Source organism: Saccopteryx leptura, chromosome 4 (assembly GCF_036850995.1).
Source record: "Saccopteryx leptura isolate mSacLep1 chromosome 4, mSacLep1_pri_phased_curated, whole genome shotgun sequence".
Taxonomy (NCBI): domain Eukaryota; kingdom Metazoa; phylum Chordata; class Mammalia; order Chiroptera; family Emballonuridae; genus Saccopteryx; species Saccopteryx leptura.
In genome coordinates this window covers 29,952,112-29,973,881 of record NC_089506.1, presented here as the reverse complement: position 1 = coordinate 29,973,881, position 21,770 = coordinate 29,952,112, and the positions used below count along the sequence as shown (strand labels likewise).

At 53.5% G+C, this 21,770-nt stretch overlaps 1 protein-coding gene across 4 annotated transcripts in view; it reads left to right on the top strand.

The window, feature by feature from the left end:
* FGFR1 (fibroblast growth factor receptor 1) overlaps positions 1 to 20,701 on the top strand; it is a 54,304-nt gene extending 33,603 nt beyond the window's left edge. The window contains exons 3-18 of one of the 4 annotated variants that reach the window (XM_066380365.1): positions 3,426 to 3,692; positions 5,070 to 5,159; positions 5,429 to 5,601; positions 8,453 to 8,576; positions 10,021 to 10,211; positions 12,151 to 12,295; positions 14,267 to 14,470; positions 15,308 to 15,452; positions 15,680 to 15,801; positions 16,258 to 16,368; positions 16,961 to 17,151; positions 18,412 to 18,534; positions 18,772 to 18,842; positions 19,184 to 19,321; positions 19,516 to 19,621; positions 19,734 to 20,701. In XM_066380365.1, coding sequence (XP_066236462.1) covers positions 3,426 to 3,692; positions 5,070 to 5,159; positions 5,429 to 5,601; positions 8,453 to 8,576; positions 10,021 to 10,211; positions 12,151 to 12,295; positions 14,267 to 14,470; positions 15,308 to 15,452; positions 15,680 to 15,801; positions 16,258 to 16,368; positions 16,961 to 17,151; positions 18,412 to 18,534; positions 18,772 to 18,842; positions 19,184 to 19,321; positions 19,516 to 19,621; positions 19,734 to 19,910 — 2,378 coding nt within the window. In that variant the 3' untranslated portion in view covers positions 19,911 to 20,701. Of the gene's footprint in view, positions 1 to 3,425; positions 3,693 to 5,069; positions 5,160 to 5,428; positions 5,602 to 8,452; positions 8,577 to 10,020; positions 10,212 to 12,150; positions 12,296 to 14,266; positions 14,471 to 15,306; positions 15,453 to 15,679; positions 15,802 to 16,257; positions 16,369 to 16,960; positions 17,152 to 18,411; positions 18,535 to 18,771; positions 18,843 to 19,183; positions 19,322 to 19,515; positions 19,622 to 19,733 lie in introns of all 4 variants that reach the window. The other 3 variants (XM_066380364.1, XM_066380363.1, XM_066380366.1) reach the window with 3 other exon arrangements.
* Positions 20,702 to 21,770: the final 1,069 nt, after the last annotated feature.

Sequence of the window (21,770 nt, the reverse complement as noted above, 5' to 3'; positions counted from 1 at the left end):
TGGAATGCTGAGGTCGCTGGTTCGAATCCCTGGGCTTGCCCAATCAAGGCACACAGAGGATGCAACGACTATGAGTTAATGCTTCCTGCCCCCCTCCCATTTCTCTCTTTCTCTTCTCTCTCTTAAATCAATAAATAAAATCTTTTTTAAAAAAATATATCCATACAATGGAATATTACTCAGCCATTAAAAGGAATGAGGTACTGAGACATGAGCATAGGAGAACCTTGCAAACGTGCTGCGTGAAAGAAGCCTGTCACAAAAGCCCGTGTACTGTAGGACCTCACTGTTGTGACATCCAGGGTAGGCAGATGCATGGAGAGAGAGCACATCCGTGTTGCCTACCCCGAGGGAGGGGATGGGGAGTGATTGCTCATGGATACAGGGTTTCTTTCTGGGGTGATAGAAATGTTTTATAGTTGATCATAGGGATGGTTGCCTAACTGTGATTATACCAAAAAACATTGAATTATACAGGGGTGGGCAAAAGTAGGTTTGCAGTTTCGAGCACATGAAACAGTTTATCCTTGTAATATTTCTTATTGTATTATTTTCCATACAAACAACTGTAAACCTACTTTTGCCAACCCCTGTACACTCTAACTGGGTGGATTTTATAGTATGTGAATTATATCTCATTAAAAGTGTTTACAGAAAGAAAACATACGAGACGATACGTAATCAAGTGCGAATTTGTGTGGTTCAGACAGTAACTGTTTTACAGAAAATCAGGGTGTAGACACTAGCGCCAGCAGAAGGCTTCCTGGATGTCTTGGACTGTCTGCTTTGAGTAGGGTGGGGCCAGAGGACGCTAGAGAGATGACTGACTGACAGGTTTGAGCAGACGGGAGTTTTGTAGTTCGGGGAGAATGCAGTCGGTGCAGAGAATATCCAGGCCTGGAGAGGAAGGTGGGGAGAAGAAGGCTGTGTGGACAGGTGGGAACAGACCGTGTGAGCCTTGGATGCTACCACAGGCTTTAGGTTCTGTCCTGCACACAGTATAGGATCTGTATCAGGAGAATGGCAGACACCGCCTACCGAGGCCTAGAGCATCAGGGTGAGTGTGAACTCCAGGTGCAGGAAACAAGGAGCAGGTTTGGAGGCTTGTCATTGATCTTGTAGAAGAGTTTTGTTGGTACATCCCGGTTGGGATGAGCAGGAAGTTAAGGGTCCGGGCTAGCATCGGCCAGAGCTGGCCTCGGCGGGCCGGTGTCCCTTGCTGCTCTCTCTCGGGGGAAATACCCATGTTCTCCTTTTGGTCTCTGGGACCTGTCAAAATAGGCTGTGATGCCAGAGGCTAAGAATTTGAGTTTACTGAGTTTCCTGTTTGACCAACGGACGGCACAGGTCATAAGCTGCAAAATATTTAATCTGTGAGGTCGTTGAAGGGAAAAGAGATTGGATCAATAGGAGTGCCTGCTGTTTCCGTAAGGGTCAAGTCTGAAATGCTTTTCCTCTGCTTGCTTTTGGCAAAACCGCAAACCATTAAAAATGGAAAGGGGACTCTTCTTATTTTTCTTAGGACCCACACCAGCTTATTTTTAATCAGTTGTGTGGTCTGCTCCCCTTTGTGGTTAGTGTTCTTCTTGACCTGATTCACAAAAATAAATGAATGCTAACCTAGTGGTTTCCACACCCTTTTAAAGCAGCATCCCCTTTTTGCTGACTCAGTATTTTTACCCCATATTTAAGATTGGGCCCTTGGGTTCCAGCCTTGGCTCCGAAGCTTCATTTGAGGCCCCCCTGAGGAAAATGACTCCCTGGTGCCCCCTGCCTTTCAGGATACCCCTGTCTTTATTCACAAGGTTCCTAGCAGACACCTGTTTCGCACTGCAGAACGAGCTCTGTAAGATGAGAGTGGTGAAGGAGGAAAGGGAGTCTAGAAAGGAAGACAAGGACAGGACAGTGTGACTGTGCACATGTCCTCATCACGTTACCAGCAGACATGTATTGGGCACCTCTTGTATGCCAGGCGCCATACTAGGGGTTGGGGATTTACAGGTAAATAGGATATGTCCCCACCTTTGTAGCTCAGTGAGGAAGGGGCTTTCCTTCAGCGTGGTAGGAGGGCACCTGGCTGCCAGGAAAAGGCTTCAGGGCTAAGTTGCCAGCTGGGCTAAGCCCTGCAGGGTGAGTAGAGAGAGCCAGGCAGAGACAGGAGCCCTGCAGGTGACAGGCGGCTGTAAGAGGAGTCCCCTGTGAGCCTCCCATGGTGAACCAGTGGTGAGAAATGAGGCTTCCCAGAGCAGCGGAGACTGAGGCAGGTGGTAGATTGGAGTGGGAACAAGCACTTTCTGTTGGTGGGGGTGGACACTTGAACCTCCTGAAGGGAAATAGAATCTACATGTCCCCCCTGGTTAGTGGAGAGGGGGATGCCCCCCTGGTCAGTGGAGAGGGGGATGCCAGGAGATGAGTAACAGCCCGGTGGGGTGGACTCCTCGGTCCGTCCCACTGCGTGCTGTCTTGTGTGAATGCAGTTGTTGGTCATAAGGGGGATGGATGTGTGAACAGAGTCCCATCAGGTCTTGTGAGCTGCGGACTCCCCCCCCCCCCCGGGCTACGGGGAAAGAGAGGTGAGGGAGACTGGACGTGTGTGTTAGGGGAGGGGAGGGAGATGGGAAGGTGGGGGGCTTGAGAGGGGGAGCCCTGCAATGGGGTGAGGAGAAAAGAGCTTTGTGTGCACGGGCTTAGGCTGCCAGCACAAATGTGGGTTTGGTGGCAGCTGCAGGCCTGTGTTCCTAATATAGGCAAAAGCCCCGAATCCTCTGGCTGACACCTGTTAGCGAGAGGCTCCCCTGAGCTGACCTCTGCTCGGGCTCTCTCCCCCCGTATGCATCTTATACATCTGACTCACTGAGAGGCCAGAACACACCCCCCCCCCCCCCGAGTCTGTTGAACTGAGAGCCACCTGGTTGACAAATTGCCTTCTCTCAAGTTGGGTGGGGGCTGCTGGAGTTTTGAGGGGTGGGGTTCGTTCATCTGTTACTCAGGAACGGTGTAAAGCTGTCCTAGCCAAGAGGAAAGGGGGTGTTCCTCTGGGAAGTAGCCATTCTCGCCAGAGAGCTGAGCGTGTGGGGAAGGGGCACGCTGGACACTGAAGTCCTGGGAGGGCCGGCCTTGTGCCCCTAGGATGGAGGGCAGTGAAACGTGGACCGCTTAATGCTGCTGCAGCTGCTTCCTAACTTCGCCTCTTTCTTCCTTTGACCTTTGGAGGAGGGGGCTAGAGAAGAAGAGATGGGGGGTTCCCAGGTAGCCAGCTGTCTCCCGACTGACCCATGTTCCGCCCCCATCTCCCCAGCTCTGGCCCCTGGGACGTGGCAGCTCAGTGCCTCTAGTGTAATTCCCTTTGTCTCTCCCTCCTCCCCTCCCCTCTCTCCCTCTCCGGCCCCGTGGCTCCTCTTCCTGGCCCCTGTGGGTGGCTGCAGCCCAGCCCTGGGGAGCCCCTGTGGAAGTGGAGTCCTTCCTGGTCCACCCTGGTGACCTGCTGCAGCTCCGCTGTCGGCTGCGGGACGATGTGCAGAGCATCAACTGGCTGCGGGACGGGGCGCAGCTGGCGGACAGCAACCGCACCCGCATCACAGGGGAGGAGGTGGAGGTGCGGGACTCTGTGCCCGCGGACTCCGGCCTCTACGCCTGTGTGACCAGCAGCCCCTCGGGCAGCGACACCACCTACTTCTCCGTCAATGTCTCAGGTTGGTAGCAAAGCCCTGCCCTCACCCCTCCCTGGGTCCGCCCCTCCAACCCTCTCTGCTAGTTTCAGGGGGAGGGGAACCTCCTTGCCTTCCGTGATCTGCCCCCCATTCTGCTTCAGAAACTGCTACCCACTAACAATGCTCCCTGCCCGCCGCGTGGCTTAGCTCTCAGAGGGGTGACCGGGTGGCGTGGGAGCCAGGCTTCCCAGATCTACCTCGGAGGGGATCGCTGATACTCTCGGGCAGTAAAGCACTGATGTTTCCACCGCAGCTTGTTCAGATCTCCAGGTTGCTGTGTTAGAGCTCAGCTACCTTCCATCTTGTCATTCTCTTGCCATTTGGACTTGGTACTTGGTTTAGTGATTAGGGCCCCAGAACACACTGTGAGGTCCCTGCTGTGACAGAGGAGGACCCAGGTGCACCGCCATGTCCACAGGGTTTATAGAAAACATCTGTCCTCCAGCATCTGGAGCAGCCCTGGGTTAGGGCAGCCAGGGGGCCCTAGAGCTCTGTAGCTTTGGGAATATGCCACTTTTGGAATGCAGCTTTCACAAAAGCAGGATGAAATGAAGTAGAGCTGGAATTTCCTTTATGGCATTTGTGAATCTCAGGGTGCCCGCTTGGCACCTGTCCCACTAAGGCATCCTGTAGAACCTGCCCCTAACAGGGACTTTTCTCCTCGCTTTCTCTCCAGACAGCCAAAAGCACTAGGAAGGAATGGAGAAAGATCTGTCATAAGCCCAGACCGGTGACCACATGTGTGTCAAGCCTCTTAAACGGGGCGGATACTAGTTGGAGAAAGGTGTTGGCAGCTGCGGACTGTGGAGTAGGCACGCTATCTGCTCTGGCTAGAAGGGCAGCTTGACAAACCCTGACAGATACATGCTAGAATAATCCCAACTGTCAGTTTTCAGCTCATGGCTTTGGAAATGGCGTCTAGCCCCAGTGTGTCTAGATCTGTCTGGATTTCCCAATGATTAGCAGGCCAAAGGAGGATACAGGTTCCCTGGTTGCTAGTTCTGACATCCCACATCTGGGTTGGGACCGTGAGTGGGGAGAGCTTCTGAACGCAGGGTGGTATTAAGTTAAAGAGGACCCGCTGCCCCTGATGAAGTGTCAAAGCTCTGGGCAGAGAGGGGCAGTGCGTTAGGTCGGGGAAGGTAGAGGACGAACATAGAGCGTGCAGTTCTTAATGAACCGTTTCTATCCCACTGAGAGTCACAGAGTGAAGAGCGGGCCTGGGGGTCAGTGTGGGGAAGGTGTCTGTTCATCTGTCACTGGACTGGCCTTTCTGTTTAAGGGCTGTTGATATGGATGGTAATGTAGAAAGCCCTTTTTCCCTTGGAGGGACCTCAGTGACCCCTCTCCTTCTCTTAGATGCTCTCCCTTCCTCGGAGGACGACGATGACGATGATGACTCCTCTTCAGAGGAGAAAGAGACAGATAACACCAAACCAAACCGTATGCGTGAGACACTGTTTCCTACCTTACTGCCCTCTGGGTCTGGCTGTTGGGTTTGGGCGGGAAGAGGGAGCTCAGGTGATTGGAGAACAGGAGGAGGAGCAGGCGCATGGGGTGATGCTGCTTGGCCCCAGGACCCCTCGGGCATCCTGATTGGTGCAGGCATTTTCCACAGGTGTTGGGCAGGTGGGCGAGTGCCTCCCCGTCCTGATCTGGGCCCTTGCTCCTAAGCCTGACCAGCTCCCTGCCTGTCTCTCTTGGCTTTTCCTGGGCAGCCGTGGCTCCATACTGGACATCCCCAGAAAAGATGGAAAAAAAATTGCATGCAGTGCCAGCTGCCAAGACAGTGAAGTTCAAATGCCCTTCCAGTGGGACTCCTAACCCCACACTGCGCTGGTTGAAAAATGGCAAAGAATTCAAGCCTGACCACAGAATTGGAGGCTACAAGGTATGTGCATATGTATGAAAGTTAAATTAGAGGAACGGGAGACTCTGACTTAGGAAGTCCTTATTGCATGCCTTTACTTGTTCCAATAATGCTTTCTAACAATAGAAATAATACATTTTAGAAGAATTTCAAATACAGAAATGTGCAAGTGAAGTTGAATTTTTCTGTCTTGTCTCTATGTACATGGTTTTTAGATAGTTAATTACACTGTGTGTGCATTTTCTTATCCTGTCACATGTTAACATTATAACATGAGTCTTTTGCCATGTATTTTAAAGATAATATTTCACAACTATAAAATGTCATTATTAAAATGTCCTATAATTTGCCTGACCAGGCGGTGGCACAGTGGGTAGAGCATCGGACTGAGATATGGAAGACCCAGGTTCAAAACCCCGAGCTCGCCGCTTGAGCAAGGGCTCATCTGGTTTGAGCAAAGCTCACCAGCTTGAGCCCAAGGTTGCTGGCTCGAGTAAGGGGTTACTCGGTCTGCTGTAGCCCCCCAGTCAAGGCACATATGAGAAAGCAATCAATGAACAACTAAAGTGGTTTGCTAGTGGGTCACTCACTGGTTTGCTAGCTTGAGCGTAGGATCATAGACATGACCCCATCGTTGCTGGTTTGAGCCCACTGGTTGCTGGCTTAAAGCCCAAGGTTTCTGGCTTGAGCAAGGGGTCACTTGCTCTGCTGTAGACCCCCAGTCAAGGCACATATGAGAAAGCAATCAATGAAAAACTAAGGAGCCGCAACAAAGGATTGATGCTTCTCATCTCTCTCCCTTCCTGTCTGTCTGTCCCTATCTGTCCCTCTCTGTCTCTGTCACAAAAAAAAAAAAAAAAAAAAGAGCCAATAAAAATTTAGGTACAAAGATATATACTCCATTTAAAATTAATTATAATATTGGGAAACTAGAAAACTAATAGAAAATAGTTCATCAAATTATAGGACATTTTTTAAAAGTACTTTTATTTTAACTTTTTTTTGTTTTGTTACAGAGACAGAGAGAGTCAGAGAGAGGGACAGATAGGGACAGACAGACAGGAAGGGAGAGAGATGAGAAGCATCAATCCTTTGTTGCGGCTCCTTAGTTTTTCATTGATTGCTTTCTCATATGTGCCTTGACTGGGGGTCTACAGCAGAGCAAGTGACCCCTTGCTCAAGCCAGAAACCTTGGGCTTTAAGCCAGCAACCAGTGGGCTCAAACCAGCAACGATGGGGTCATGTCTATGATCCCACGCTCAAGCTAGCAAACCAGTGAGTGACCCCTCACTCAAGCTGGATGAGCGCACGCTCGAGCCGACGACCTCGGGGTTTCGAACCTGGGTCCTCTGCATCCCAGTCCGACACTCTATCCACTGCGCCACTGCCTGGTCAGGCTTTGTTGGCATTTTTAAATGTTCTTTCTTAGGACAGATTGCTAGAAGTAAAGTTACTAGATCAAAGTGTGAGCATATTTTTAAGCCCTTGATGCAGATTGCTCAATTACTTTTTCCTGGTAATTAGGTAATTTTATTTATTTCTTCACTTATTTATTACATGGACATTTCTTGATCACGTCTTTCCAGAAAGTATATGAGGCAAGAGAGACTTCAAAGTACAATGGGAAAACAACATTTTATTGTGATATTTGCTATGATGGAGGATGAGTTGGGTATAGTTTTATTTCTAAAGTTTATTTTATTGTGGTAAAAAATTACTGTCTTAAAGAAAAATTAATTCACCCTCCTATAGCAGAGTGTGAGAATAAGTTCACTATACCTTTGCCAACAAGTTTGATAAGTGAAAATAATCTCATTATTTTCCTGTGTTATTTTGCTTGTTCACAGACTTAGAATTTTCTTGTTAGTAAACAGTTTCCTTTTCCTGTTGTAAATTGTTCATGTTCTCTTCCCATTTACATTGTAGGAAGAACATCTTCATTGCATTCTCTTTTTTAGTGTCTCTGATCATCCTTTTTTTATGTCTTTGGTTTTTTTTGAAGATTTTTTATTTAGTTATTTTTTAGAGGGGAGAGAGAGAACGAGAGATGGTAAGGGGAGGAACAGGAAGCAACAACTCCCATATGTGCCTTAACCAGGCAAGCCCAGGATTTCGAACCAGCGACCTCAGTGTTCCAGGCCAATGCTTTATCCACTGCGCCACCACAAGCCAAGCATCTGATCATCCTTATAGCTTCTCTCCCATCTCACTAAATACTCTTTCCTCATAATCTTGTTAAGAAAAGCAGAGGAGATCAGAAAAAACAGGGGAACATTTTAAATTAATTCACCAAACACTTGCTGTATGCAGGGCACCGTGCTTTGTGAGTGGTACAGGGCAGAATTTCAGTCTCACAGGAAGGCAGAGGTCCATGAGCACTGTCATAAAAAGCAGGCTGTGATCAGTGCTTTATTAGAGGTGCAGAGGGACGGTGAGAATAACTCTGACCGCTGATTGGGCCGGAGGAGATGGTGTTTGAAGTGAGACGTCAAGGGCAGACGGGGCAGGCTCGGCGGGGAGCTGTCCCAGCACAGGAACAGCTCGGATACAGAGAGCACAGTGCTGGGCAGGTGCCTGGTGTATTTGGGAGAGTGCAGGAGGCACATTGGTCCAGATCACAATGGTCTTGGCTGTGTTGTGGGCAGATGTCCAGAGTTCCTCACACCCAGTTTGCCTGATGTGTTCTTTCAAAGGGCGAGTGGGCTGGGGGTGGGCAAGCCATGCCTTGTCCTGTTTCGTGGAGCTGCACGGGCCGTGTGCTCTGTGCTCAGAGTGGAGGACAAGTGCCACAGGGCACCTATGCCACCATTTGGCTCCTGCCAGCATTTCCCTGCAAACCCTCAGGGGAGCCCTGTGGCTTGTTCCCCCTCAGGTCCGCTATGCCACCTGGAGCATCATAATGGACTCCGTGGTGCCTTCCGACAAGGGCAACTACACCTGCATTGTGGAAAACGAGTACGGCAGCATTAATCACACCTACCAGCTCGACGTTGTGGGTAAGAATGCAAGTGGCGACAGGAGCGGGGGCTTAGAGGGAAGAGAGCGGGGGCACTGAGAACAGCCACGGGGTCCACATTACTTAGGGGTGGAGTCGGGATGGTGGAGGCATCTTATAGCTCTGTCGCTTTAAGCAGGTCACTTTCCTCTTTTGTGCCTCACTTGTCTGTAAATAGAGTTGAGAGGATCAGATAGTGCTGTGACTCACTGTAAAGTGAAAGGTGCTGTCAGTAGTCTCTCCTACAAGAGGTGACTGGGGTAGTGATGTTCAATTCAGCATAATAGTAGCTACTGCTGTGTGAATGCCAACAGGATTGCCAGGCATTTTACACACGTCACCTGCCGTTCTCACGGCACCCCTGCAAGGCGGGCGCTGTTCCCGCTGGACAGAAGAGCAAGCTGGTGCTCAGGGAGGTCAGGCATGTAGTTACTGCAGACCTGCAGGCCCCCGCTGACTCCAGGACCTGGCACAGACGTGAGGTGCTGTTACTATAGTCCGTTCCTTTTAGACATTCTAAATCTCATTCCAGGGATCTTCTTTTTTTTTTTTAATTTCTGAAGCTGGAAACGGGGAGAGACAATCAGACAGACTCCCGCATGCGCCCTACCGGGATCCACCCGGCACGCCCACCAGGGGCGATGCTCTGCCCACCAGGGGGGCAATGCTCTGCCCCTCTGGGGCGTCGCTCTGCCGCGACCAGAGCCACTCTAGCACCTGGGGCAGAGACCAAGGAGCCATCCCCAGCACCCGGGCCATCTTTGCTCCAATGGAGCCTTGGCTGCGGGAGGGGAAGAGAGAGACAGAGAGGAAGGGGGGGGTGGAGAAGCAAATGGGCGCTTCTCCTATGTGCCCTGGCCGGGAATCGAACCCGGGTCCCCCGCACGCCAGGCCGACGCTCTACCGCTGAGCCAACTGGCCAGGGCCTCATTCCAGGGATCTTAAAGTAAAGAGTTTCACAGCCAACATTCTGCCTTGGTTTTGAGGAGGTGGTCCAAAAAGAAGCTCTGGTCGAGGAAGTCTGGGGTAGGGTCTGCAGTTTGGCATATCTAACAAGCTCCTAGGTGGTGCTGGGCTGCTTCTCTTGGACCACACTTTTAACAAGAGTCTAAGCGAGTCTGTAATTTCAGTTAAGGAAAAGTAGGATGTGCTGAGGTCTGAGAGTGTGGCTAAATTATAGGGTTCTTCAGTAAGGCAAGAGAACTTCTTATGTCTATAAATATGGAGGCATTGGAGGTTTCTAACAGCCTAGGGCCTGAAAAGAGGGTGAGCCTTCTAGGTCAGGCTCAAAGAGCTCAGCAGAGCTGCTGGGCAGGGCACAGCCCGTCACAGGGAAGGCCGGGGTGGGGAGCACACTTCTCCTTGTGGTCCTGGGGATGCTGTCAGCATTCCGGCAGGAGTGGGCCACGGTGGGGCCTGACCAGCCTCTCTCCCTGCCTCCGCAGAGCGGTCCCCTCACCGGCCCATCCTGCAGGCAGGGTTGCCTGCCAACAAAACAGTGGCGCTGGGCAGCAACGTGGAGTTCATGTGCAAGGTGTACAGTGACCCACAGCCCCACATCCAGTGGCTGAAGCACATCGAAGTGAACGGGAGTAAGATCGGTCCAGACAACCTGCCTTATGTCCAGATCTTGAAGGTAATCTTGACGCCAGTCTCTGTGGGCTGGGTGCTGGGGAGGAGCCCAGTGTCTCCTGGGACTCACGTAGCTGTGGTCAGGCTCAGTGCCCACTTCCGGGACTCATCCTTTACCGTTCAGGCATATACATTCTCCATCTTAATTAGGGACCTAGCCGCGTTCCCAGGTGTAGCGACAGGTCACAGAATGGAGGTGTGACGGGAGGTGGTCGGGCAGAGCTGGTTTCTAAAGGACTTTGAGAATGACGTGGCTCAGACTTCTGGGTCAGCTGCTCAAGGAAGGCGTTTGGACTCCCGCTTTTCCGTTGCCCCAGCTGGCGTTTCCCAGTCTCTGTCCCAAGTCCCATCCTTTCTGGCGCATGGGGTGAATGCTAAGGGCATGGCTGAGGTCGAGCTGGAAAAGCAGGTGCCACAGGGGAAAGTCTAAGCAGTATTAGAAGTAATGGCATTTTCTTCCTTCTTCCTGTCACTCCCAGACATTTGATTGTCCCTGAATGCTCCATTAATCCAGGGAAGGTAATTGCCTAATTCTCCAGTGGATCTTGCAACAGGAAGTAACCAGAAGCTGGGAAAGTGGTTTACCTCCTGCTCCCAGAGTTAGACCTCATCCTCCCCTCGCTTGGCTGTCCCAGAGATTGACTGGCCGTCCCTTCTCTTCACTCCTGGTGCTGACATGGCGGTGTAGGAGAGGAGCCGTGCCCCTGGGCCCTGGCCACTGGCTCCGGCCATTCACAACCCCGGCCCTGGGCCTGGAGGAGGCGGGTCAATACAAACAGTATTTGATCGGGGGCAGTGATTTTTTTTTTTTTTAAGTTTGTTTTGCAGTCAAATGCTTCAGACTTTGAAGACAACTTATTTTGTCCTCCTAAGCAAGGGAAAGATGATAAATCTCACTTAATGTCTCCATTGCCTTAGCTCCCCGCCTTCACGTCACATGGGAGCAAAGTATTGCCACATCTCAGTGTTTGCCCAACTGACTGGCGTGTCGTTGGTTTGTTCCAGCATTCGGGGATTAATAGCTCGGATGCAGAAGTGCTGACCCTGTTCAATGTGACAGAGGCCCAGAGCGGGGAGTATGTGTGTAAGGTTTCCAATTATATTGGTGAAGCTAACCAGTCTGCGTGGCTCACTGTCACCAGACCTGTGGCAAAAGGTAATGGGGAGATGGATGGGGCCCTGTGCTGGGAGTTTGATTTTGGCCCCAAGCTGCCGGGGCAGGTGGGGAAGCCAGCACCCAACTCTCCCTGTTATCCTGCTGTATTTCTAGTGCCCAGAGCCATGGAAAAATACCCGGCCTGGGAGGCTGGTTTGGTTTGGTACTGTGTTGGTGTCTGTTCCCTCCGTGCCTTCTGTGTGTTCCTTGGCTGTGTGTGCATTCACGGGGACGGTCTTGCTGCATTGTCATAGTGCAGGCTGGAGGTTTGAGAGGTGGGTGCCAGAGGGGACCAGGCATTCCCTTGCAAACCACCGTCCTCAAGCCGCGTGTGTGTGTGTGTGTGTGTGTGTGTGTGTGTGTGTGTGAGAGAGAGAGAGAGAGAGAGAGAGAGAGAGACTGCAGCACCCTTCCATCCCTCCTGTGTGTGCCCTTGGACTTTCTTTACCAGAAACCAAACAGCCCCCCGCCCACCGGGCCCCATTTCTCCATGCTGCCCACCGCCCGCATGCTTGGATGGGCCAGGGGCTGCCAGCGTCTGGTGAAGGGTCGTAACCAGCCCTCGTCATCTCAGGTCTGCCGGAGTTCTTCCCTCAGGGTCTCACTCTCTTCCTCTAACAGGTCTCGCTGCCTGGTGGTTTTGTTTGTTCCTTGTTGCAAAGGAGACGCTGGGGAGTATCTCTTCCTCTGGTTACTGCCCCACCCCTCTTTCTTCCTCCCTTTCTCTGTGTCTCTTGGAGGTCTCATGTCCCGTGCTTGTCCATTTTGCTTCCATTGTCTCTTCTAGACTGCCGGAGTTAATACCACCGACAAAGAGATGGAAGTGCTTCACTTAAGGAATGTCTCCTTTGAGGACGCGGGGGAGTATACGTGCTTGGCGGGTAACTCTATCGGACTCTCCCATCACTCTGCATGGTTGACCGTTCTGGAAGGTATACACTGTACTTCTCCTCTCGCTGTCCTGCCCTCGCCATGGGCACGGGGGGACCATGCATTACAGGCTGAGGGAGACACAGAGTCGGGAGTGTAGGAAAGGGCTCCGTGGACCGGTGGGCAGCTCCAGCAGTTTGCCCCACCTGAAGGGCGATTCCTCAAGGCTCCCACAGCAGCTGTCCTCGTTTGCAGGACCACGGAGGCCTCCCGCCTGCACACCTGCGCCTGACTCTCCCCTGGGCCGATGTAATGCATGCATGAAATCTGGACCTAACCTGCAGCCGGGCTCTTCCAGGACAGGCTCCTTCCATCCTTGGGCCCAGCCCGGACTTGTCTGGTCCTATGTTAGCAGCCCTCAGTCTCAGAAAGGGCCCCACTTCTCCTCTAACCGAATGTAGGCACTCTGTAAAGAGGGGCTTGCTGCTCGCTGGCCATGCTAGCCCACCCTCCTGTGTGGGCATCCCGCGATCTCAGGAGAGGTTTCGCCCGGACAAGTAGATGCGAGCTGCATAGTCAGGCCCAGCCACGGGGCTGGGCGGTGCTCGTTTCTCCTCATCGTCTCCAGGCCCATCTCCTCTCCCAAGAGGAGAGGTCTGTGTGCTGGGCTGGGAAGGAAGGAGCCCACAGCCTGTTCGGGGTGGTGGGCTGGTGATGGCAGGACTGGAGCTGGTGGCGCTGCCCCTTCGAGGGTCCTGCATGTGGGTCTGGGCACTGTGCTGTTCTTGTTACTGCTGACGCTGCCCTCTCCTCTCTGCCCTGCTCTGCCCCGCTCGCCCGCCAGGGTCTGATAACACCCCTGCTTGAGGCAGAGAAGCGTTCTGTTTTCGTCACTGCCACTGTCTCTGTCTGTGTGTGCTCCCACTCAGTCGTCTTTGTTTCTCAACACTGGGGAAAAAGAAAAACAGAAACACTTCTCCTTGTTATCAGCTCTGCGGTTTCCTTGTCAGGCCCCGGACGTCCTCCTGGCGCTCGGTCAGGGTCACAGCCGGTGCCTCTAGGGTGCTTGCCTCTGTGGCTGGCTGGGAACTTTGGGAGGGGGTTGGGAGGAGGGCTGTGGAAGGGACAGGGGCGTCCAGCTGCTGGGACTGGTCCGCTCCCCGACGTCCGCGCTGTGTGTGCCGGACGTAAACCCTCCCGCTCCCGTGTTGAGGGAACAGTGGGTTGAATGGACGGACTTCTGTAGAAATGGGGTGACTCCGAAGTGGGCGATGGAAGAACAGAATAAAACACACACACCCCCGCGCCGTTTCCTTCTTCAGTTTTAGAAGTTAAGGCCTGTGCATAGTATTCTTAAGAACTATAGAAAAAGTTCACATTTTTTCATCTTGAGCAGTCCAGACATGTTTGGAAATTTAGTCAGTTTTGCCTGTGGTTTGGCTAGGTGTAAATATTTACATGTCTGACCTGAGACAGGCGACGTAGGTGAAAGGTGGGATGAAGTCAGGACACAGACACATGCCACGGGCACCACTAGATGCCAGGCGCTGCGGCCTACAGAAATAAACAAGGTCCTTCCCTGCCCTCAGACTGTCAGAGACAGATGGCTGACCTGTCCCCATAGGAGAGGTGTCTGAGGCACTGCAGGAAGGGCCACACGTCTCCATGAGGCTGAGAAAGGCACCCAGAAAAGGGGACTTTTCTGCTGTCCCCTCAGGGTACTTGGTGCCCAGCTAGACCAGCAGTCCAGCTGGGCCCGGTGGGCTCCTGAAGTAATGGGGCTGGGCCACCTGTAGCCAGATGGTTCTATTGCATCCCTCGGAGGGTTCATTCAGGTCAGGATCAGCCTCAAAGATCACAGCTGCCTGATCAGCTCAGTGCCAGAACCTTAGTCCTATCTAGGATTCTTCTCTGCCCTAAAGATTCCCAGAGGAAAGGAGATGGGGGGTGTTTTTCCTGTGTAGCTAGGAGCCAGGGACCCTAGTGGGCTGGGCTCCCCCAAGCTTGCTAACACCCTGTTCACACTGACTCAGCCCTGGAAGAGAGACCCGCAGTGATGACCTCACCCGTGTACCTGGAGATTATCATCTACTGCACGGGGGCCTTCCTCATCTCTTGCATGGTGGGGTCTGTCATCATCTACAAAATGAAGAGTGGCACCAAGAAGAGTGACTTCCACAGCCAGATGGCCGTGCACAAGCTGGCCAAGAGCATCCCCCTGCGCAGACAGGTAACAGAAAGTAGATAGGGGATTTGTATGCTCTGCATCCCTTCTCTCCCTGCCCCCAGGGGCTTCTCCGGAAACCCCTAATGCCCCCTCCACTGTCCCCAAGCTACTGTTTCTGGCTTTCTGGCTTGTGGGTCAGGAGCAGTCGAGTGTCCCGACCCACGTGCTCCAGCGCTGGGTTCCCAGCTGCCCTAGTCCCTGAATTCTGTATGGCCACCACCCCCCAGCTGCAGGTGCCCTGCTTACCTGGCACATGGCCTGGGAGACAGCCCTCGCTGGGGTGCGTGTGAGCTGGGTATGGTGCCTTTGCACTCTCCCCACGGGCCAGTTAGAGGTGCAAAGATACAGAGTAGAGAGGAGGACCTGAATCGGGTCCCAAGGTGCCCTCTCTCCTGCTGGCCACCCTCCTCTTCTCCAAGGAGACTGGAACAGAAGGTGAAGGCTGTAAGAGGAGGGAACGTCATGCAGAACGACACGAATGCTGGAGGTGCTTTGGGAGCTAGGACTCCATAACTGGAGGCCAGGTTTTCCTAAAGAGTCAGGACGAGGTAGAGCTATTGTTGCAATGATCATTTTTGTCAGTTCTGAGGGATACTGTGGTCTGTTCATGTTAAAGCTGAGTGAACTGAAACCCAGTAAGGCTGGTTGGTGGCAAAAACAAAAGTCCGGTTTAGAACTTTGCTCTCCTGACCTTTTGTGGTCTTTCTGCCGCCCTGTGCCGGGGAAGGGACATCGGGGAACGGAGCTCTACCTCTGCCGTTGGTGTAACGCCCTGAGCAGGAGTCGGAGGCCTCTGCATCCTGCCCCCTCTCCTCGCTAGAAGGGTGACCTCACGCTTCCCTGCAGGTGTCGGCTGACTCCAGCGCCTCCATGAACTCGGGGGTTCTGCTCGTTCGGCCCTCACGCCTCTCCTCCAGCGGAACCCCCATGCTGGCTGGGGTCTCTGAGTACGAGCTTCCCGAAGACCCTCGCTGGGAGCTGCCCCGGGACAGGTAATACTCTCCGCTTGTGAGGGAGTCCACTGCTTGGTATTCTGGTGGTGGGAGTGGTGTGTGCCGACGCCCTCTCGGGAGCGGAGGGGCACCAGATGTACCCAGAAATAGTCATTTCCACTTGCTGCTTGCATCGGGGTGAAGTAGGGAGAGGGAGAGAAGGGCTCTCCTCTCACGGCTGGGACTTCACCAGCCCCGTCTTACTCTACCCTTTGTTTCCCCAAAAGACTGGTTTTAGGTAAACCTCTGGGCGAGGGCTGCTTTGGGCAGGTGGTGTTGGCAGAGGCCATTGGCCTGGACAAGGACAAACCCAACCGTGTGACCAAAGTGGCTGTGAAGATGTTGAAGTGTAAGTGATGTTCCTGCCCTTGCAAAAAACAATCCCTCCCCTTGCCGAGCGAGCTTGAGGCCTCAGGCCAAATGGATCACCCTCTCTGGTGCTCTTTCCTCGCCCGCACCTACTACACGGCCATCCTCGGGTGGCCTGGGAGTGGAGGGGGCGGTCTGCACCCTGAGAGTGCCGTAACCTCACTTTGTGCCTTGGGGTCAGCCGGGGTCCGGTCAGTGTTTATTCTAAATCCCATTGCTAGCTGATTTTCCTGACGACGTCCTCCGCCCCACGCATTACCACGTACTTCCCCAACCGCTGCCATGAAAGGGAAGTGAGAGGGAGGAGAGAGGCCACTCCAGGAGAAAAGGGACTCCTCGGGCCCACAGTCACCTCATCCCGTCCTCAGCTTTTCTCCTGTCACCCTCCCTTCCAAAGTGAATGAGTCTCATCCCTTTCTCTCGTTCGTGTGCAAAGCGGATGCAACAGAGAAAGACCTGTCAGACCTGATCTCAGAGATGGAGATGATGAAGATGATCGGGAAGCACAAGAACATCATCAACCTGCTAGGGGCCTGCACGCAGGACGGTAGGCACGGAGCCAGGCCGGCTTCCCGCAGCCCCGGGGGAGGGTCTGGGATGGGAGCCTAGGCCTGCACGCAGGACGGTAGGCACGGAGCCAGGCTGGCTTCCCGCAGCCCCGGGGGAGGGTCTGGGATGGGAGCCTGGGCGTGCACGCAGGACGGCGTCTGTGAGGGAGATCCTGAGATGGGGTATCAGTGACCAAGCGTCTGTCAGCCACGCTAGGGAAGCTGGGTAAGGAGAGAGGCAGGGTTAGCAGTGTTTGGAGTATATCTCGGGGGGGGGGGGGTCTATGCCCAGTGATACTCATCTGAGAATACAGGGACCTAGATTCACAGACACAGTGTGTGGATAGGAATAGGTGGGCAGTAATTGTGGTCTTGATTAGAGCTCTTAACCCCACCTTTGCTTGGGAACTTTCTGGACTATGATGCAAGAATTATTTCCCTGACTCTTGGAGTAGTGGAATGAATTTGCCCAGTTCCCTAAAGGGGAGGTTAGATTAGGATGTGCCGTGGGGGCTGGGGATTTCTCAGGGTAAAGCAGGACCTGCTCACTGGCCTGCCTGCCCTGATGGCCTCTTCACCCGCTGCCCCCAGGCCCTTTGTACGTCATTGTGGAGTATGCCTCCAAGGGCAACCTGCGGGAGTACCTGCAGGCCCGGAGGCCCCCTGGGCTGGAATACTGTTACAACCCCAGCCACAACCCAGAGGAGCAGCTCTCCTCCAAGGACCTGGTCTCCTGTGCCTATCAGGTGGCCCGAGGCATGGAGTATCTTGCCTCCAAGAAGGTAAGGCTCCTCACAGCTCCCCTGCGTGAAGTCAGGGTGGGAACAGCACCCTCCTCATACTCCAGCGTAGGACTTTCTATCCTTTTATGGATTGGTAGACATATTGAGCACTGACCATATGTGCTGTCTTAGGCTCTCAGGGGACATGGGAGACAGGAGCACCACTGTAACCTTGTGTGGCCTTGGGGTACACTGAGGCTCAGATCTGTGCACTGCTACTTCCTGAGTAGCATCAGGCAGCTACTCAACACTTTCTCTTTCTTCGGATATAAAAGAAAGGTTATGGACGTAAAATCAAGTGGGAGAGAGTTAAGTACAGTTTTTGATGCTCGGGAAATGCTGGCTTTGGGCCCCAGACCAGTGTGGCTCTGCTGGGCCTAGGCTTACAGTGTGGCTCTGCTGCCCTAGGCTTAGAGTGTGGCTATGCTGGACCTAGGCTTACAGTGTGGCTATGCTGGACCTAGGCTTACAGTGTGGCTATGCTGGACCTAGGCTTACAGTGTGGCTATGCTGCCCTAGGCTTACAGTGTGGCTATGCTGCCCTAGGCTTACAGTGTGGCTATGCTGGGCCTAGGCTTACAGTGTGGCTATGCTGGGCCTAGGCTTACAGTGTGGCTATGCTGGGCCTAGGCTTACAGTGTGGCTATGCTGGGCCTAGGCTTACAGTGTGGCTATGCTGCCCTAGGCTTACAGTGTGGCTATGCTGGGCCTAGGCTTACGGTGTGGCTATGCTGGGCCTAGGCTTACGGTGTGGCTATGCTGGGCCTAGGCTTACGGTGTGGCTATGCTGGGCCTAGGCTTACGGTGTGGCTATGCTGGGCCTAGGCTTACGGTGTGGCTATGCTGGGCCTGGGGAGACAGGGCTTACAAGCACACACGTACTCAGACTGGACAGGAGCGTAAAGGTTCAGCCTTTGCGGGGACAAACCCAAAGCTAAGGGTTGGAAGGACGAGGGAAGGAGGCACATACAGAGGGTTTGCTGATGTGATCATGAGGGTGGCCGGGAGCTGGAGGTGTTGGAGTGGCTGGGCTGGAAGCGGAGGAGAGGGAACCACGTGTTCAGGAGGTGTGGCAGGAGAGGTCCAGGGAGGTGAGTGACCTCGCGACCAGCTACGGAGTGAGTGTGGGGGACAGTGCGGCTCAGCCAGCCGGGTGCCGATACATGTCTACAGCTGTGGATGCCTGGAGCCCCCTCCCCTGCGTCCCACCCTCCTCTCTCCCATCTCTTCCTCCCCCGGCCTCTCCTCCTGTCTCCACAGTGCATACACCGAGACCTGGCCGCCAGGAACGTCCTGGTGACAGAGGACAACGTGATGAAGATCGCAGACTTCGGCCTAGCTCGGGACATCCACCACATCGACTACTATAAAAAGACGACCAATGTAAGTGCTGATGAGGAGGCCACTCGTGCACGTCCTCTGCCCAGCACTCCGCGCGCTGGGCTTTCTCCCACGTAGACTTCCATGCGGTCACCCGGGGCAGGTGGCTGTGCCTGGGAAACAGTGTGGCAGGATGAGCTGCACATGTGCCCTCCTTCCCAAGTCCAGTCCCTCCTGTGCCCCCCTGATTCCCTCATCGCCCTTGCCCCGGCCACCCCCGACTTCCCCGGCCTCTTGCAGGGCCGGCTGCCTGTGAAGTGGATGGCCCCCGAGGCGTTGTTTGACCGGATCTACACCCACCAGAGCGATGTGTGAGTTTTGAAATGGGCCAGGGATACTTGGGATAGCAAATGTCCAATACAATAGGGTCCTGTCCTCCCCTCTGAATTGATGAGGGTCCCCTTCCATCTTGGAGAGAAAACAAAAAGAAAACAAAACATTGTATGTAGCCATTTCCTTTTTCCTGGAGGTTGGAAGGCCAGTCGGTTCTCTGCTCTGTCTGCTGGTGTTCCCCTTGGAATTAAGGATTTGTGTTGGGTGGGGAGGGGTTCAGGATGAGTATCTGACATCCTGGTCAAAGAGATACGGAGAGGACTCTAGGCTGGCCGAGCCCTGTGCCCATAGTACTCATAGGCTCTGTGCTCATCCACAGGTGGTCTTTTGGGGTGCTCCTGTGGGAAATCTTCACTCTGGGAGGCTCCCCATATCCTGGTGTGCCTGTGGAGGAGCTTTTCAAGCTGCTGAAAGAGGGTCATCGTATGGACAAGCCCAGTAACTGCACCAACGAGCTGTAAGCATGAGAAGCTGCCCAAGGTCCTGCGCTGGGCCCTGGCGGCAGAGGGGTTTGATGGGAAGAGGAAGATAGGGGTGTTTAGCTAGATAAAGCCGCTCTTCGCAGTCCTCCCTCTCACAGTCCCTCCTCCGTGAGCTTCACCACCTGTCTGCTTACGTTTCTCCTCCCTTGGCCTTACGATCCTGCCACAGGTACATGATGATGCGGGATTGTTGGCACGCAGTACCCTCTCAAAGACCTACCTTCAAGCAGCTGGTGGAAGACCTAGACCGCATTGTGGCCTTGACCTCCAACCAGGTGAGGCTGGCCCCTCCTAGACCTTCACCATCGGTTAGGTACATCTCTGAGTTAAAACTGCCGCAGGGAGGAGAGCGCTGGCTCCATTGTTCTTCCGTTTCTCCTATCCCAGGAGTACCTGGACCTGTCCATGCCCCTGGACCAATACTCTCCCAGCTTTCCCGACACCCGGAGCTCCACCTGCTCCTCGGGGGAGGATTCTGTCTTCTCTCACGAGCCGTTGCCTGAGGAGCCCTGTCTGCCCCGACACCCAGCCCAGCTTGCCAATGGCGGACTCAAACGACGCTGACTAGCACCCAGCGCTGTCCCTCCCCGAACTCCACCATCGGCTGTAACGCACCCACCACTTCCTGCGGGACTCACTGCCTTCCCCTCGGCCCCTTTCCTGCTGGCCGGAGCCAGCCGCCTCCCTGAGGCCTTTGCCCACTGAGCTCACCTCTCACCCTCCTCCTCTCAAGCCGCTTTTGAGAGAGGAGCAGAGAGGCAGGTACTTGCTGATGGCCACTCCATTCCCTCCCAAGTGTCGGGCCCAGACCCCTCCCTGCCACCTGGCACTGCCCGGAGGGAGAGGGGTGGGAGGTAAGCGTGCTGAGCAGGCGTGCAGGTGAGACTGACTGAGCTTGCTTGTGTTGGTTTTGTCCGCTTCACCGTCACCTGTAAGTCCTGTGTCCCCACCGCAGGTGCCTCTCCGCAAGGCTACAGAAGTAGGGAGGGGAAGTCAGTGCTTGGGGCCTCAGTCGAAGGCGACCTCTGCTCCAGGGAGATGGCGCCAGTGGCTGATTACTTCTGATACTAATTTGCTTTGCTGACCAAATACCTGGAACCAGAGGGTGGGGAGGCAAAGGCTGGGAGCAGAGTCGCGCCCCGGGGCCCAGCCCTGACCTGGGGGCTTTGTACATAGCTATGAAGAAAACACAAAGTGTATAAATCTGAGTATATATTTACATGTCTTTTTAAAAGGGTCGTTACCAGAGATTTACCCATTGGGTAAGATGCTCCTTGTGGCTGGGAGACATCAGTTGCTATATATTAAAAACAAAGAAAAAAGGAAAAAAAAAAAGGAAAATGTTTTTAAAAAGGTCATATATTTTTTGCTACTTTTGCTGTTTTATTTTTTTAAATTATGTTCTAAACCTATTTTCAGTTTAGGTCCCTCAAATAAAAATTGCTGCTGCTTCATTTTTATATGGGCTGTGTGACAAGGAAGAGAATGTCATCTGAACAGGATCAAGAATAACGGGGCCCTGGGTCTGTCTGTCCAGAGGGCACTCACATTCCCCGCAGTCTCCTCCTAACCGCCTCCTTGTAGGTCCTGTACGGAGACCCCTCTGGACAGACCTCCGGCCTCTGCTCGCTCCTCTCGGATGCTTTTGGAAAGGCAGGAAGAGAAGACATCTGCATAATGGGCAGGGACCTCCTGTCAGTACACCAGAGGTGCTGGGCGGAAATCCAAGACCCCCACAGCCCTCAACCACAAATTGTTTCCCCAGGGAAACTGGGGGGTGGGGGGTCGGGTAGGTCAGAGAGTCAAGAGAGGGAGCTCGGAATAGCCAAGGGGTAGAGCTAAGGAGGTGGAGGAAAGCTACGGATTATTCCAACAAGGGTGTGTGTGCGGAAACTCAAACCCAGATGTGCGTCTGCCCCCTCGGTGTGGGCGTGGTTTTGCCTGCGCTGCTGGGGAAGGGAAAACTTGTCACCTAAGACTAGTTTTACATTAAGGTCCCTTGCTTCATGTTTCTGAGCTGCTCTGTGTTCATGGTCCTCCCCCACACCAGTCTTTGTATCCATGTGTTCAAACTGCATGTGTTGGGACTATCACAGATCTTGGCTTCCGATGGTTCTTCCTGTACAAACTCCACCCCATCCCTCAGGGGAGGGGGAAAATTCTTAATGTTTTGTTGTTGGCTGCTTGGAAACTTACTTCCTCTGCCACCTGCTGGTTGTCACTGCACTCACCGAGTGCGTCCCGGCTGCTCAGAACTTCATGCTCACCCTGCTACTGTGCAACCTCTACACTGAAAACTTGCTTTTTTTTTTTGCCAGATTACTATTACATACAAAAGAAAGTTCTATACACTTTAATTTCTGTAGGGAAGGTGGGGTTGCTGCTTTAAGTTTCCTTTCTGAGCTAGCTATTTTTTGGCAGCTG